The sequence below is a fragment of the Myiozetetes cayanensis genome, unplaced genomic scaffold (assembly GCF_022539395.1).
Source record: "Myiozetetes cayanensis isolate MyiCay16 unplaced genomic scaffold, myiCay2020 scf7, whole genome shotgun sequence".
Classification (NCBI taxonomy): domain Eukaryota; kingdom Metazoa; phylum Chordata; class Aves; order Passeriformes; family Tyrannidae; genus Myiozetetes; species Myiozetetes cayanensis.
Window position 1 is genome coordinate 52,868,951 of NW_026087964.1, and position 14,804 is coordinate 52,883,754.

At 42.4% G+C, this 14,804-nt stretch overlaps 1 protein-coding gene across 19 annotated transcripts in view; it reads right to left on the bottom strand.

Annotated features, from left to right (window-relative positions):
• The window catches only part of ADGRL3 (adhesion G protein-coupled receptor L3), a 508,900-nt gene that overhangs the window by 21,387 nt on the left and 472,709 nt on the right, over positions 1-14,804 (bottom strand). For all 19 annotated transcript variants that reach the window (XM_050337727.1, XM_050337726.1, XM_050337714.1 and 16 more), the window contains 2 exons: positions 12,488-12,613; positions 9,826-9,922 (listed from right to left, as the gene is read on the bottom strand). In XM_050337727.1, the coding sequence (XP_050193684.1) occupies positions 9,826-9,922; positions 12,488-12,613 (223 nt within the window). The remainder of the gene's footprint in view (positions 1-9,825; positions 9,923-12,487; positions 12,614-14,804) is intronic.

Sequence of the window (14,804 nt, forward strand, 5' to 3'; positions counted from 1 at the left end):
GAATCCTGGTCCTCCATTTGTTTATTCCAACAATGAATGTAATTATGAAAAGCGAAATCACACATATCTGCTGGAGGACAACAGGTATTTTCTGCATTTTTACTAGTTCCCTTCAACGAACACTCTGACGTTTAGATTTATCGAGCTGTGTTCTTATAATAGCCAACAGGATTCAGTTAATAAACTTCAATAAACTTCCCTATTAAATTTCTCTCAAATAGGTTTGTTGTCACTTGCAGCATCTAATCTATTCATTGTGAAGCTATTAATACTGACTGCAGCGAAATGGAGTTTCAGCAAATTAGGCTGTTAAGCTCTGGGCCATCTTCTGCCAAATGAAACATCCCGTGCTTTTATGCAGAGATGGGAGCGAAAGTATTTGCCTCTTTTTTTCCCTTCCTTTCTTCTGCAATGATTTCAGATGACAAACCTCTGCTGGATTATAATCTGCAGGCCATGTTCAAAACATGGCCTAAATCAATTTATAAATATTTGATCCCTTACTGATTCGTGCTCAACTGCCCAGAGCAGAAACACTGTCTCAGGATAAGGCATTTCTTTATATCACCACTACCCCTTCCAAGGGTTTACACCTCGACTCTATCTCGACTATACAACCATGCATTATCCCTAATTGTTCCTGGTTATGATTATTTATCACTAAACCTGAGCTCTTATCCAAGATGTGCGGAGAGCCCTGCCTGTGGTGGAAACTGGATCATGGTTACAGGAATCTATATAAGGCAGCTATGCTTTCTTCCTTCCTCCTTCACAGTCATGATATTAAGATTGCTCTGCAGCAATACTCTGGCAGATCTAATACTCCCCAAAGCCTGCTCTGATTTCAGAAATTGCCTTGCCCTTACTTTTCCTCTTTAAAACTGATCCACCTAATGACTGAACTTCCAATTATATGGCTGTCAATCCTAAAATCAAAGCCAGTTCATAATATCTCCCAAAGGAAGAATGTCATGTCACTCACTGAAATCACTGCAACAAATCTCAGTTAACTCAGTCCCAGGCAGCGGAGAGGCAAAATAAGCTAGAAGAATATCAACAATGGGATTACTTTTGCACGTAGGCAGAAATAGGAATTAAATTCCCTAAGTTTTGATCCTTGATGCAGAAAATCATAATTTTTCTAGCATAAAATGTACAGTTGATTGGGAAAAAAAAAATGGAAAAAACAGCAGAGGCAATTTGCCAGTCTGAAAGGCTGATGAGTTTCAACAAACAGAAAATAGTCCTCTGTTGTCATCTACCTGGAATCTCTCTCTACTTGATATGTGATTATCAAGATGGGTCATTTTGAGGCCGTTTTGCTGACATTTAGCCAAACCAACAGTTGCTTAATAGGGTTGCAGAGATTTATGTCTTAGAAACAGCAATCCCTCATGACTGATTCAGCATGTGGACTGTTCCCACCAAATTCACCCTCCATCTGGGCAATGGGCCCCAGGAAGGGGTATCCATGGGGTCAAGGGAAGATGAGAGTGTTCTGTAAGACTTACAAGAGCGAACAGAAAAAGCAGAAGGGTATAGGGGATGAGAACAAAGACCTTCATTAAGAAAATGCCAGTGGTGGTGAGAGGCAGAGACAAAGGAGCAACCTCCTACACTGGGTAAACTGAAGTTTTTAAGTCCTGAAATAAAGGGATTATGCTACTTCTTTCGCAGTCTCTCCCTGGTGCTGTGAGCACTAATACAAGCATCCATGGCTCTGGGACAGGAAGAACTCTTGAACACCAATCTGTCCAGTGAAGAGCAGAAGTGGCAGGATTCAAGCAACTATGGCAGGATGAGATGCTAGAAATCAGCCTGTAGGCTTGCTCCAGATTAGCAGAGAAGTGACACCAGGGACTCTCACCCTGCTTCTTAGCCATTATTTCCACCAAACAGCCAGGGGACACTTACACACCTCTGAAAACCCCCTTCTCAAGTGTTATCCTGAACTGAAAAGAAATAGAAACTGAACTTGCAATGATATTCCAGAGGGGGGAAGAGAATGGTATTGCTGTTGCTGTTTGTGGCTAAACCAGGGACCTCCAGGTACCGGGACTGATGAATCACTTGAAACAAAGAATAAATTTCCCAGGGCTGTGGGCTTTGCAGTGGGTAGGGAGATGCTCAAGGGCAAGGATTGCTGCATCCCATAGGTTCATGAAGCACCTTGCCCCTGCCAACTCAGCAATGGTGAGCAAGTACAGTGTTAGGCAGTGACATCTCTCTGTGCACTGCACAAAGGGACAGGTTCTTGGTGAATTGTTCTGTCTTATTTTTAAAGCAATGATGATGAATAAATGAGATCTGCACACTGGCAGATGATGGTCTCTGAACGGTCCCTGAGGCTGCTGCCGCTGCCAAGGGCCATCCCAGGTTCAACTTTGAGAAGTCCTCTACATTTATGTCCATCAAACCCTGAGCATCACTGAAAACAGAGCACAAAGCATTTAAAGCATCTCGAGAGGGAATTCAGATTTAAACAGACACATCTCTTGCTCTACACCACATCCCCAGTTGCGCAGTGATGGTACTCACAAGACCAAAATGTCTGCAGAAGGCAAACACTTCTCTTTAGTCCAATTGTTTTTGAACAGTTCAGCGCTCAGAAAACAAAAATAATGCAAAGTATTTTTATATCCATGAATATTTTGGCGAGTTCCCTCCAGGCATCTGCAGATGCATTCATGAACAAGGCAAGTAACCGCAGCTACCTTGGACATCCTGTGAGTCCTCTGCCTTGAACCTGCCTACCCCAGTATCACAACAGGAACACTAATAAATGGGGAAAAAAAGTCATCACTAACTTTGCCTGCCAACATGCATGTTTGTATAACCACAACTCACTAATTTAAAATAAAGGAGTCCCCACACCCTAAAATGATCTCTCTGAAGGACATGACATAAAAAATGACTGACTTCACAGCAGGAATGGGGGCACTGTTTGCTGCTAACTTTAAAAGGAAAATAAATGGAAAGACAACAGAGAAAGTATTAATTCTCTAATATCTTTAAGCCACAAAAACAGGCATAGGTGTTACTCAGAGCACTTAAGGAGTGTTTAGACAGACTGTGATACATCAGTTGATGCTGTTTTCTGAATATCCTATCAAGCTGAGTAAAGGCATTTCCACCTCTCTCAGAGCTTGGCTGCTTGCTATTTGTTTTATATGCAATATAGATTCAACATGAATCTGACTGTCATACCGGTCATATCAATCCATCAAGGAGTGAACGAGCATCTTGAGAAAGACTGATGCCTGACAACAGCAGTGCTTCCATTTCCAGTCCAAATTTCCATCCTCTCTCCACTTTATCTAGGCGCTAGCGGCAAAGGGTCAGCATGGCAAACAGGTTATAATGAGCTGCAATTGCTCTTTGAAGTGTATCAGGGATGGGGTTTGAGATCCCTGAAGGAATCAATTTCTGCTCCTTCCTCTTCTTTCTTTTCTTTTCCTCCTCCCCTGCTTGTCTGTGCTTTTAACCAACCTCTAGCCTGCTTCTACTGCTGTATTGCCAAGTTACGTCCAGACCACGACACCCACCACCCCTGCAGACAGCTAAACTGAAGCATCGTCCTCTTGCAACACTGAGATACATCCAGCGGTCCTCATCTCTCAGCAGAGAGGGTAGATCTGGAGAGAGTGACCCAAACCTGACTCATTGCTAAACCGCAGCTTTTGTCTTCCAGAGTGACAGTCTCCTACCCAAGCAAGAATTTAACCTACTGTGTTTTCTAAATAAGTGGTTCCTAAAAATGCAGGATAATACAGCCACCTGAAGATAATTTAAAACTTCACCCACACTCCCTGCAACATACACACTTGTCCCTGCTGAGTTCACAGCACAGATATGATTTCAGCCTGGAAATCACAGCTTAATTATATTTTTGGGTGGGTGGAAGGAATTTGATGGGAGATTTCATTTAGGAAACAATCAGGTCTCGGTTGGGTTAGAAATCAGGATATTAATGGTCTTCATTTTAATTTTCCTCTCTGACTCAGATTCCCACTGTTTGAATTTGAGCTCAATTTGTTCTGTTCATTATGAAGAAATCCACATGAATTTGACATTAAATTGATTACCTCTGAAAACAGTAGCAATAATTTCCCTTTTTCCTGTGTGTGTTTCAGATTAAGTCTTTGTGGTTGATATAAAAACGCAGGGGAGAAATAATAAAGCAAAAGGAAATCAAGTATTTATTCTGCAAGGCTACTTAGAAGAGGGAACACACAACGACACATGCATTTGGGAAGAAGAAGCAAGGGGCAGGGACAAACAACACCCTCATTTCCCTTTCCCACTTCAGCCCATTTGCATAGGAATAAACAGGGGATGAATATGGGTTTCCTAGCCAGGAATAATACCTGGTGTGCCAATAGTGGGGATCTTAGTGCTTTGCAATGACTCTTTGATGGGTTTTACTGGCAAAGGCATCCTCCCTCATGAACAGACCTTTAGGGTCACAAGGATGAATTTGTATTTAAGACCTACCATCCTTCAGTAAGAGCTGCAAGAGGTCCTAGGCTCCAATCTGCAACAGCTCTTGGGGTTCTTACTTACCCCCACAGGCATCAATCGTGTCAATGTGTCCCACCAGGGACACACACCCCTGCTTGGCCCTGGGTGCCCAGTCCTTGCCTAGTGTCTGTCTCCTGGCTGGATCTTGGACCTGTACTAGCTCAGTTTCCAGCCTTGTCTCTGCCAAGATCTTCTGCTGGTCTGGGCTGGAGCCTTGATCTGGTTCATCCCATTATCTTGTCCAGGGCTGTCAGTTCTGCCTTCTGGCTTAAGCCCTCATGGCACCATGCCCCATCAGAGAGGGTTTGGCTTCTGCTTGACACCTCTCAGCTCCCAACTCTTCTCTATCATGAAACAGTTCTGCTCTTACAGCTCCCTGATGTTTCTTGTCTTTCAGACAAGTGGAGCAGCAACGAAAACTACCAAGAAGTCCCTCCAGGACCCCTCCATGCATAAGAGTGGTGGAGATGGTGAGCAGTGCTTTGGGGATGAGTAGATGTAAAGCATATATGCATACAGCCAAAAGACAAGAGGTGAACACATTCCTATTTGTTCTTCTAGAACAAGAACATTTGTTCTTCCAGAAGCAAGACTTCTATTGGAATAAACTATTAAACTTGCTGCCTAGTTTGTAAGCCAAGACTCAGAGCATTACAACGGGAGTATGGCTCTTGACTCAACACAACAGACTTCTGGAGTAGTTTCTATTTTCTATGAAATCTGGTGGCTTTACCCCTAGCCCATTTATTTCCCTGAAGAGGAAAAAACTATTAAGATACAGTAAGTGTTTGCTACGAATGAAGTCGTAGTTCCCCTTATCTGCAAACCTGAATGAATATACCTAACTCCATCGGCACATTTTTCTATAACAATGCACTGCCTTGGACCAGGGACAAAGTCTTTGGTCTCTTCTGCTCTTGAGCCTCACCAAAACAAGGAACATTCTTTTCTTTAAAGGACGACAACTATTTTCCCTCTGGAAAAAAAAAAAAAAATCACACACCCCCCCCTGCCCCCAGCTTGAAAGCCCAAAGGGTAACAGGGTATCATATAGTTCATGACGATTTTTTTTCTCTATCACTTTCCTCATATCCAAAGAGAGACAGTAATTACTGTATTGCCTCTCACCTAAGACATGGATAAAAATAGGCTGGTGTCACATGGCTGTTTCATGCTGTGACTGCTTGTTTGCAAAGCTGGCTGAGCTATCCAAGTACTTTTAGACAGCAACACCCCAAAGGTGCAAACAGACCCATTCCTCACGATCCTGAGGTTGCCAACTGGATGTACCCAAAGCTTGGGCCCGTGCTGCATGATCAGGGCTCAGCAGTGCTCATGCTTACAGCAGTCCCCTGCTCCTCTTGCCATCTGTGTCACGCTGACAGATACCCCAGTTTCTCTTGCTGGCTCCATCTGTGGGCCCAGCACAGGTCCATGATTAGATTAACAAAACACAAGTCCAGCAGAATTGGAGTAACAGTGGTGCTGTTAATTGCTTTTCATCTCTAGCTCTTTTTAGAAACTGTCCTTAGCACAAGAACTCTGCTGTCACAATCGAGCAGTCATCTGCTCCACTTTCTCCTCATGAACTTAACACAAAACTGTTGTTTTCCTTCATACATTCTGCTTTTCAGCCTTCGAAGTAATAAGCTTTAGCCAACAGACCATCCTACATGCATCCCTTTTGTTCTAGCTTTTCAACATTGCACCTAAGTGCCTGTATTAGGACCACATGCTAAGTACCCCACAGGCAAAGAGAAACTTCATTTTTCTCAGTTTGGTTCAACTTTTGCACCCCTGAAGTTTTCAGCACTGGGAAAAGCAATGCAGAGCAGAGGTTCGATGTGAAATAGATGGCAAAAGTATCCAGCCACACCCATGTCATGAAAAATTGGGCAAGGTTGCAGAGTGGGAGTGCAAGGAGCAGAAATCTACCTGGATCCTGAAACTGAGACCATGACCATGGGATGGACAGGCATGCTCTTCATTCAACAGTAGAAGAGGAAACCAATGGCCAGTTTCTGTTCCCTTCCTCCTGATTTCAGTGGTATAACAGCCCCAAATTCACACCACTACTAAGCCATAATGAGCAACAAGGGGAAACAAAGTCAGACATATTTTTTTACTAACCCATAATTAGATGCTACGTTCAGGAAATATCTGAAATAGTCTTGTATGCCTTAGTATAAAGTGAGTATAGTTTTCATTACAGAACACATTACATCAGGCAAGTTTGGGGTTATACCTGAAATTTCTGGTATGATAAATGAGAATATGAAAAATAAAATTATGATTAGTTACTTGGGGGGGTGTAGGTGGGTGAGAACAGTAGATAAAAGAGGATATGAAGCTGAAAAGAGCCATAAACAGTGTCATATCTGCTAAATCAGAAAAAGCTATATGTCTAAAGGAGGGATGCACTAACACAGATACCATCTTCCAGACTGATGCCCAGGAGTTTCATGAGGAAGAATAGGGGATGTGATGTCATATAGAGATGCCGGCCATTATACAGGGATATGGATAGCTAGAGCAGTCTTGCCTGGGATGTTATCACGTAGCAAGAGGCTGCAAATATGGTGAATGATATCAGGGAGAAAACAGATTTAAGTGAGAAAGTACCCCAGCTGGAGGATGTCTCACTGCTTTCTGCCCTCACAAGAGAAACATGAAAACTCAGCACTGGCCCAGGACATGGAAAAGTGGAGTTGGGTCAGGACCTGGATGATAGGGTGACTCTGGGGAGAAAGGATCATTTTCTCCCTGTTTCAGAACAGAGGCTGCTGTCTGAAGGCTCTGGGAAAAATGCCAGCACAGACAGAATGTTTAACTTGGGATACTACAAATACTTTCATGCAAAAGGTGTCTAGGGTGAGAGGGCTGGAAAGGGATTTTTGAACAGGTATGCGAGCTTGTTGTATCAACCTCAGGCAGGGAAAGCTTCTGACCATACAACTCAAGGCTCACACTTCAACCCCCTGAGCTTTTATTGTATACTTGTAAATAAAACATTAATGAAACGGCTCCTTTAAAGATAGATATATATTTAAATATTAAGAGGAAGACAAGAACTGTGAAAACAGCAGTGCCCCACTGCTCTGTTCATGCTGCAGATCTCTGGAGAGTTTTGTCTGAGCAAAGCCCTAAGACCACAAATGTTGCTTTTCAGCTGAAATAAACAGGCTAAAGAGAGAAATACCTGGAGCCCTGTGAAGCTGGGATTACTGTTGCTGTCAGGTGCATTTTACATATGGATCTGACCACCTGCTGCTTTGGCGATACTATTTCCCAAATAAATGTTTTTAACCTCCACTTTGCAAATACTTCTGTCTACCAGAAGAGAAAAAAAACCCAACAGCAACAAATATTGTGCCTGCCTGTGTGAAAAAGAGGGAGGATGAGCCTGTATAATAGTACAACTTATTCAAGTCACTTCAGTGTTCCACCTAAAAGGCTTCCCTTCCAAGACAGTTATCAGGCTGTTTCCATACTCAGTAGAGAGGCCCTCTGGATGATTCATCTCATCCAGTGTTACACAAGGAAAATAGCTGGATGAAATCTGCTTTGAAGATGCCTCCCCTGGTAGTTCATTTCCCAACTGACCTTTAAATAACAGGCACATCTACTAACAGGCTCTCACCACACTGGGAAGAAGACTGCCCACTTGAAACCTCTTCACAGTTTTCCCAATTTATGGTCATACTTCCTGCTTTGCACAGAAAAAAATGTACAACTGAAAAAGAAGAGATACCTTTCTTTTGCTGACAAGCCCAGAAGATCCTGTTTGCTAAAGCATATCCCTTGGTAGCCTCAGTTGCATCACAGAGCAAGTCAACTTCTGTGCTAACTAAAGGAGCAAACATTTTATGCATAACACATTTTGGTTTGCCACTGAGACAGAGCGATGGATGAGCCAAGGGAAGCTGGCTCTTGCCGTAATCTTTGTATGACAACTGATTCCCCTCTGTACTAGACTTAGAGAAACCTGGCTGGTGCTCTCCAGTCTTTACAAAGACAGAGAGAGACATGAGGACAATGAACGTGGATAAATCAGGCATTTGCAGTAACGGTATCTTATAGGCAAGTTTACTAATGAATCTTCAGTGAAAAGTGAAATTATCCCGAGACAAAAGCACCAGCAAGTTGAAGCACAGTACATCTCCATGTTAACTACACTGCCTTACCCTTTGCATTGATTTGGGCAATATGTATAATGTTCAGAGAACGGAATCATATGCCCCTAGTTCCCCAGTACTCTGTAGCCAATATTACTAACAGCCCAGACAAAATCCTTCAAGCCTATCCTCAGGTAAAAATCACTCTAAAATCAGTAGGAATTCTGTGTGAATAAAGACTGAATAAAAAACAAAGTCCCAACTCAATTCTCAGTTGAGATTTGCAGATCAACCATCAGGACTGGAAATACATTTGATTTTTATCATCATGAGAGAACAGCTGGGCTCAATAATCCAAATTCTACCCCCTCTTAATTCCATCATCAACTGGGCAGGTACACAAAACAGAGTTTGGAATCTGGTTGCTCAAGGTTAAACTATAAAGTAATTGTACTGCAGAAGAAAGAAAGCAATTTCTGAGGCTCTTCTTCTGGTATTCCCTTACCATTGCTTTCCTGCAACTCCCTGAAAAAGACTTGGTTTAAAAAAGCTGTTCAGATTTCCTCCAGTGCCAGACACCACATTTTGTTTGGCATATGCATTTCTGATAGCCTTTCCACCGCAGATGTCTATAAAGTTCACATCAGTCAGTTCTTCAAACTAGGTATATTAACACCAGTACAGCCAATTTTGTTCCAAGCACAGTTTTTCCTTACGTCTATGTTCTGCTGCTCATTTTTGCTTCTGTAAAGATGAACGTATTGCTACATATCCAGGACAATCAGGACTCTTGTGATGCTTAACACAGACTGTACAGTGCTGTAATGGCCCATTTTCACAGTCAGCAATGAGGCCTGACACATCAGCAGCTTCTAGCACTAGCAGTTTGCTGAGGGAAAGGGGAGATTTCAACTTCATTTAATTTCTCTTTTCTGCTTTTCCTAACTTCTTTCCAGAAATGACAATTCTTGAAAATGTACACGTAGAAATGAAGAAAGGAAAGGGAAAAAGGTAACAACCACCATAAAACCTCCAACCAGTTATCACTGCAACATTTCTTAGGTGGGAGAATAGGGTCCAGTGACATTTAAGGTGAGGAGGAAAAGGCAGGGGAGGAAAGGGGCCACACATTTCAGACTCCTTTCAGCCATCACAAGAGTTAGAGATATAAAAAATAGTTTATAATTACCTCTGTTGAGTGAAGCTGAACTGTTTATATCTCCAGTAATAAAGGAAGACTCGGACTGCTTTCGAACTGTGTCATTCCACATCCTACGAATCCGGCTCTGAAGAGGGATTGAACCACAGCAGGTAATGAATTTTTAGCAGCTGCAGAGAGGTTTCTTTCTGCCTCACTAAAGATGGCTATTGGCTTGTCTAGCTCAGGATAAGACTTGTTTCTAGCCAGTTGTAAGCAAGCGGTTGCTGTTTTGCTACAACCTGCCTCGTGCACGTCAGACCCTGCCTGCCTAATTTCGTAACACGAATGCATAGCTCAAAGAAGAAGTGCATAATTGAATTGCTTACATCTTAATTAAAAAAAATCATGCATGAGAGAAACCCAGACCTATGTGAGCCACAGGTTTACCAATACAGCACAAAATATTGAAAAAATAACTTAAACACAGAAGCACACGTGCTTCCTGTACTAACTCGGACAGCTTGATTCTTATTTTTTGAAGTGTAACAGAAGACTTGTTCTGTGTCTTGCTGTCCCTGAATGAACAAAGGTTTTATATAGCTATTTCCCATCTCGGGGATACTGGGAGGAAAAAAATTCCCCATAAACTAATGACTTCTGTTCCCCTACTGAAAAATCTGTGATGGTTTTGCTATCTACGGTATAGCTTCTGCTACTGGGGAAAGTGTCCTGAATATGTTGGCCTTCTGTTTTGTTTCTCAAATATGCTGTATCTGCCTCTGTGGCTCTTATATCATCTTACTCCTCCCCAACTAGACCTTGCAACAGATCAAAAAATCAGCCAAAATGCATCTTGTGAGCGGTTTGACAATCCCTGTGTGAAGATAACTGGAGAACCCACGCATCCAGGGGAAACCTTCCCTCTCTTCACATTTCAGAGTATGATGGATGTATCCCATGGCTGTATGAACATGGTGCTTAGCAGGTCCAGGGGATTGGGAAGACTGGTTCCCACTGTGATAGACCATGTTCTTCCAAAGTGCTAAAAATCCAGCACTTCCTGTAGTGAGAGCTTAGGCATGAGAGATTTTTCAGGGCTTCATTATGTGGTACAAGCTGAAAAGTCCTAGTCTACTCATTAACTGTGTAGTAACAGCACCTCCTAATCATGCATTAACCCTCTATAAATGGGAGTACAACGTAACATGAGGTCCATGCACTTTTACAGTAATTATTTTTCACCTGGACATTTAATCGATTGTATTTCTCTGACATGACCCACTGTGGATTAATTATTCTGTTTGCTATGCGCTTCTCAGAGTAAAAAGGGATCTTAAGAGTTTTCCTCCTTATGGTCTTCTCTATTTGAAGTTAGGAATCAGATGCTTTCAACAACTCAGAGTGATCTCCATCCACTCTCCATCACCTGTGTGAGGTTTCTCCTGCCCATAAGAGGTCTCAGGTATTTCCATCCTTCCAAAGACAAGCTTTTGCAGGAAAAATAATCTTCCTTGGTACTTCAAACCTTGTCTGCCATGAGGGTACTGCTGCTAGGAGACTCAGTTCACCAAAAAAAAGGCTTGTTTTCTTGTGCTGAGACTGATAAGAGGGAGGACCCATTAAAGTAAACACTTCCTGGAGAGGAGGGCACCAGTGCAGTAGCTAAGTTACGTAAAACTTTCAAATCAGCCACCTAAATGGATAGAGTGAGTTTTGGACAGTAAGATTTCTGTGGGTTTTGATGGCCTACTGGAGAGAAGTTCTATATTCTATTGCTTTTATTTGCTCTGCATAACTTCCAGACCTACGAAAATGCCAAAGTGGAGCTCTCCGCTGACATCTTGGAAACTGCCAAAAATAAATAATAATTTGCTCCAAGACATAAATCACAATTTAGGTTTTCCCAGGAAGTTATAAACTGTTACTTGCTGCATGTCTTTCATAATTTAATAGTGGAACTGTCATGTATAATTACTTCCATTACTAATACTGAATAAAATTGTGTTTGGTTTTCATTGATTAAGTAAGCTTCTTCATTTTATACGAACTGTTTGTCCATAAATCTGCATCTCTACATACAAGTTAGTTTCAAAAATGCTAAGTGCACAAATGACAGAAAGCCTGAATTTTCAGGTGATCAAAGTGTAACAAATCCAGTAACTTAGTCTGATAATCTGACCCCAATGGATTCTCCTAAGAGGTCTATGAACTAAGGCAAATTGATCAAAACACTGAATGCCAGAAAGCAAGTCTTTTCACTCTGAAGCCTATTGCAAGGTTCTTGTTTGGTTTTTTTAATCAAGAAAAATACTTGGTGATTACAGCATCATTCCTGAACATGTTAATAGTGGTGGTAACCTTCACCTTGTGATTAAAGGATGCACTGGAATGTAACAAAGCTGACAAAACGCTCTCAGCTCCTGATTCCATGACCACCCACCTGCTCCTGGAAGGCAAGTTTGAACCTTCTATTCCCAATACAATTATGTAGAAGGTTCTTGGAGAAGCATTAATTGCCATCACATCTCAAGGGAAGCCACTGTGTTGAATTCAGGTCCAGAAGGGAGGGAGGGCAATCTCTGCAGGTGCACTGGGGAGAGCCCTAAGGCAGCTCCTTTGGTGCTGAAGGAGCTTTCCTCCAAGAATTGCTGACAAGTGTATTGGTGTGGCAGTGCAAATCACTGGGGCATGAACAAGAAGCGTGGGTTACCTGTGAGCCTGTGGAGTATCTTCCAGGTGTCCTTGATCCCGAGGTTTTTCCTGAGCCGATAGAACTCTCTGTACTTTTCCCACTACAGCAATGCGTGCGCAGGCATTTTCCATACTCTTTACGTACCTAGCCAAGGAAAGTGCAATGGTGGTTAGCAGGCTGCTCCTCCTCCAACCCACTGCCTTCTGATTTTGAGCACAGCCCCTGATGTTTCCTCAGTGGTTCATTAAAACAATAGTTGCTGCAGTATGCGGGGAAGGAGTCTATTACACCTTTCAGATGAATGCTCTCGTGGCATGAGCTCACGGTTTATGATGGCCTAAGCGACTGCTTCCATGCAGCAAAGCTGCTTGTTGAGACCAGCCTGATGTAGTGTCCTCTGAGGCACATCAAAAGAGCATGGGAGAAAGCACAGATACACTATTTATGACTTAAAATTAATATCCTCATAGATTTGATATAAAATAGCATATTGGCTCATCAAGGTACTAAAAGTCATTGCTTCTGGCAGGGGGCTAAAAAAAAAAAATCCAAGAGAAACAGATAAGAGATATTGATTAAAAAAAAAAAAAGTTTCTTGCTGTCAAATTGAAATTTGAGGAAACTGTACAGCTAGCAGCTCTGGAGATTATATTCCCAGTGCTCAGGTGTGGCTGGAGCCTGCTTTTCCACAGTACTGTGCAAACCACATACGTTTTAAATGGGCATTGCAATCAAACCTATGCCACTTTCTTTGCTTCAGGGAAACTACACTAACTTGAGCCAGGGCAGGATCTAAGTTCTGACTGCATTACAGGTTTTTTTATGGTGATTTTCAGGTGATTTTTTATGGAAAGCAACACCCAGAAAACAGATGGGACAAGACTGAAAACGAGTAGACTGAAGAGCCAAAAGAAGGTCACATTGCCCATTGACACAAAAGGGCCCCAAAAAATCCACACATGTCCAAAACACCAGTTGAGAATTCTTGGAGCACATGGTTAGCCATAAAATTTTGCCAAACTGTCTATGAGCATTTCACAACTCCACGAAACAACTGTTTAAATAGCAAATTACAGCTTTTTCATTAGGCTCTTCCTTAGGCGCTTGAGACTAACACAATACCACAAGTGCCCAATATGCTCGAGTGCCTAATCAATCCTTTGCTGAGAGAAAATAATTCAATTGCTTTAATTAGCCACCCACTGCTTGCCTCTCTGCAGCATTTTGCTGATTTTCTAGTCCATGATAGATAGGAAAGGATTATTTTTTCTCTTCTTAAATAATACCTCCCTCAGCTCTTAGGTCAGAGAGATGCATGCACCCCAACAGCAAGGCACCAGCTGCATTCTCCTCTCTATGCTGCCATAAATCATGAGTGACTTCACAGTCACCAGTGATGGTTTAAGGATGTAGATTGTCTTAAGACAGAAAAGAAATGGTTCTTTCATGCCGAGTGAGAATGGCACTAGCCAAGGAGGCTGGGGTGCCGTGCTGGGAGGCTGTGCTAGGGACTCACCCTTTGTGACATGCACTGGAGGCCAGAGAACAGACTAGTAAGTATGGTGCAGAAATTCAAACTCCTCATCAGAGAGGCACCTGCAGGTCTAATTAGCAATGGTGATGCTTCCTACCTTCTTGCTATCACCTTGCCTTGAAACTTTCTTGCTGAGAGTTTTGGGATCATCAGCAGGCAGTTAAGATCTGCATCTAGATAAGGTTTTTAAGTTTCTTAAAAAGCAAAAATCGAAGATGCAATGACAAAAGACAAAACTCTGCACCCCAAAAGTCCTCTTTTTTGGTTTCAAGAGAGACATTTTCCCCAGCTCTGCAGATCCTTCCAGAGGCATCGCTCACAGAGCTCACTTATTATGATGAATTTTGATTACCACAGAATCATAAAATCATAGAATATTGAGGGGTTGGAATGGACTTTTAAGAACATGTAGTCCCAACCCTGCTGCCATATGCAGGGAGACCTCCCACTAGACCAGGTTGCTAAAGACCTTATCCAAACTGGCTTTGAACACTGACAGGGTTAGGGCATCCACAACCTCCCTGTGCAACCTGTTCCAATGTCTAACCCTCAAAGTAAAAAAATTTTCCTAATATTTAAGCTAAATTTCCCCTCTTTCAATTGGTACCTATTACTCCTTGTCCTGTCATTACAGTTCCTGAGGAAGAGTCCCTCTCTGGCTTCCCTGTAGGCCCCCTTCAGATATTGGAAAGTTGCTATGAGGTCTCTATGCAATATTCTCTTCTCCAGTCTGAATAGCCCCAACTTCCCCAGCCTGTCTTTGTAGGGGAGGTGCCCCAGTCCTCTTATCAACTTCTTGGC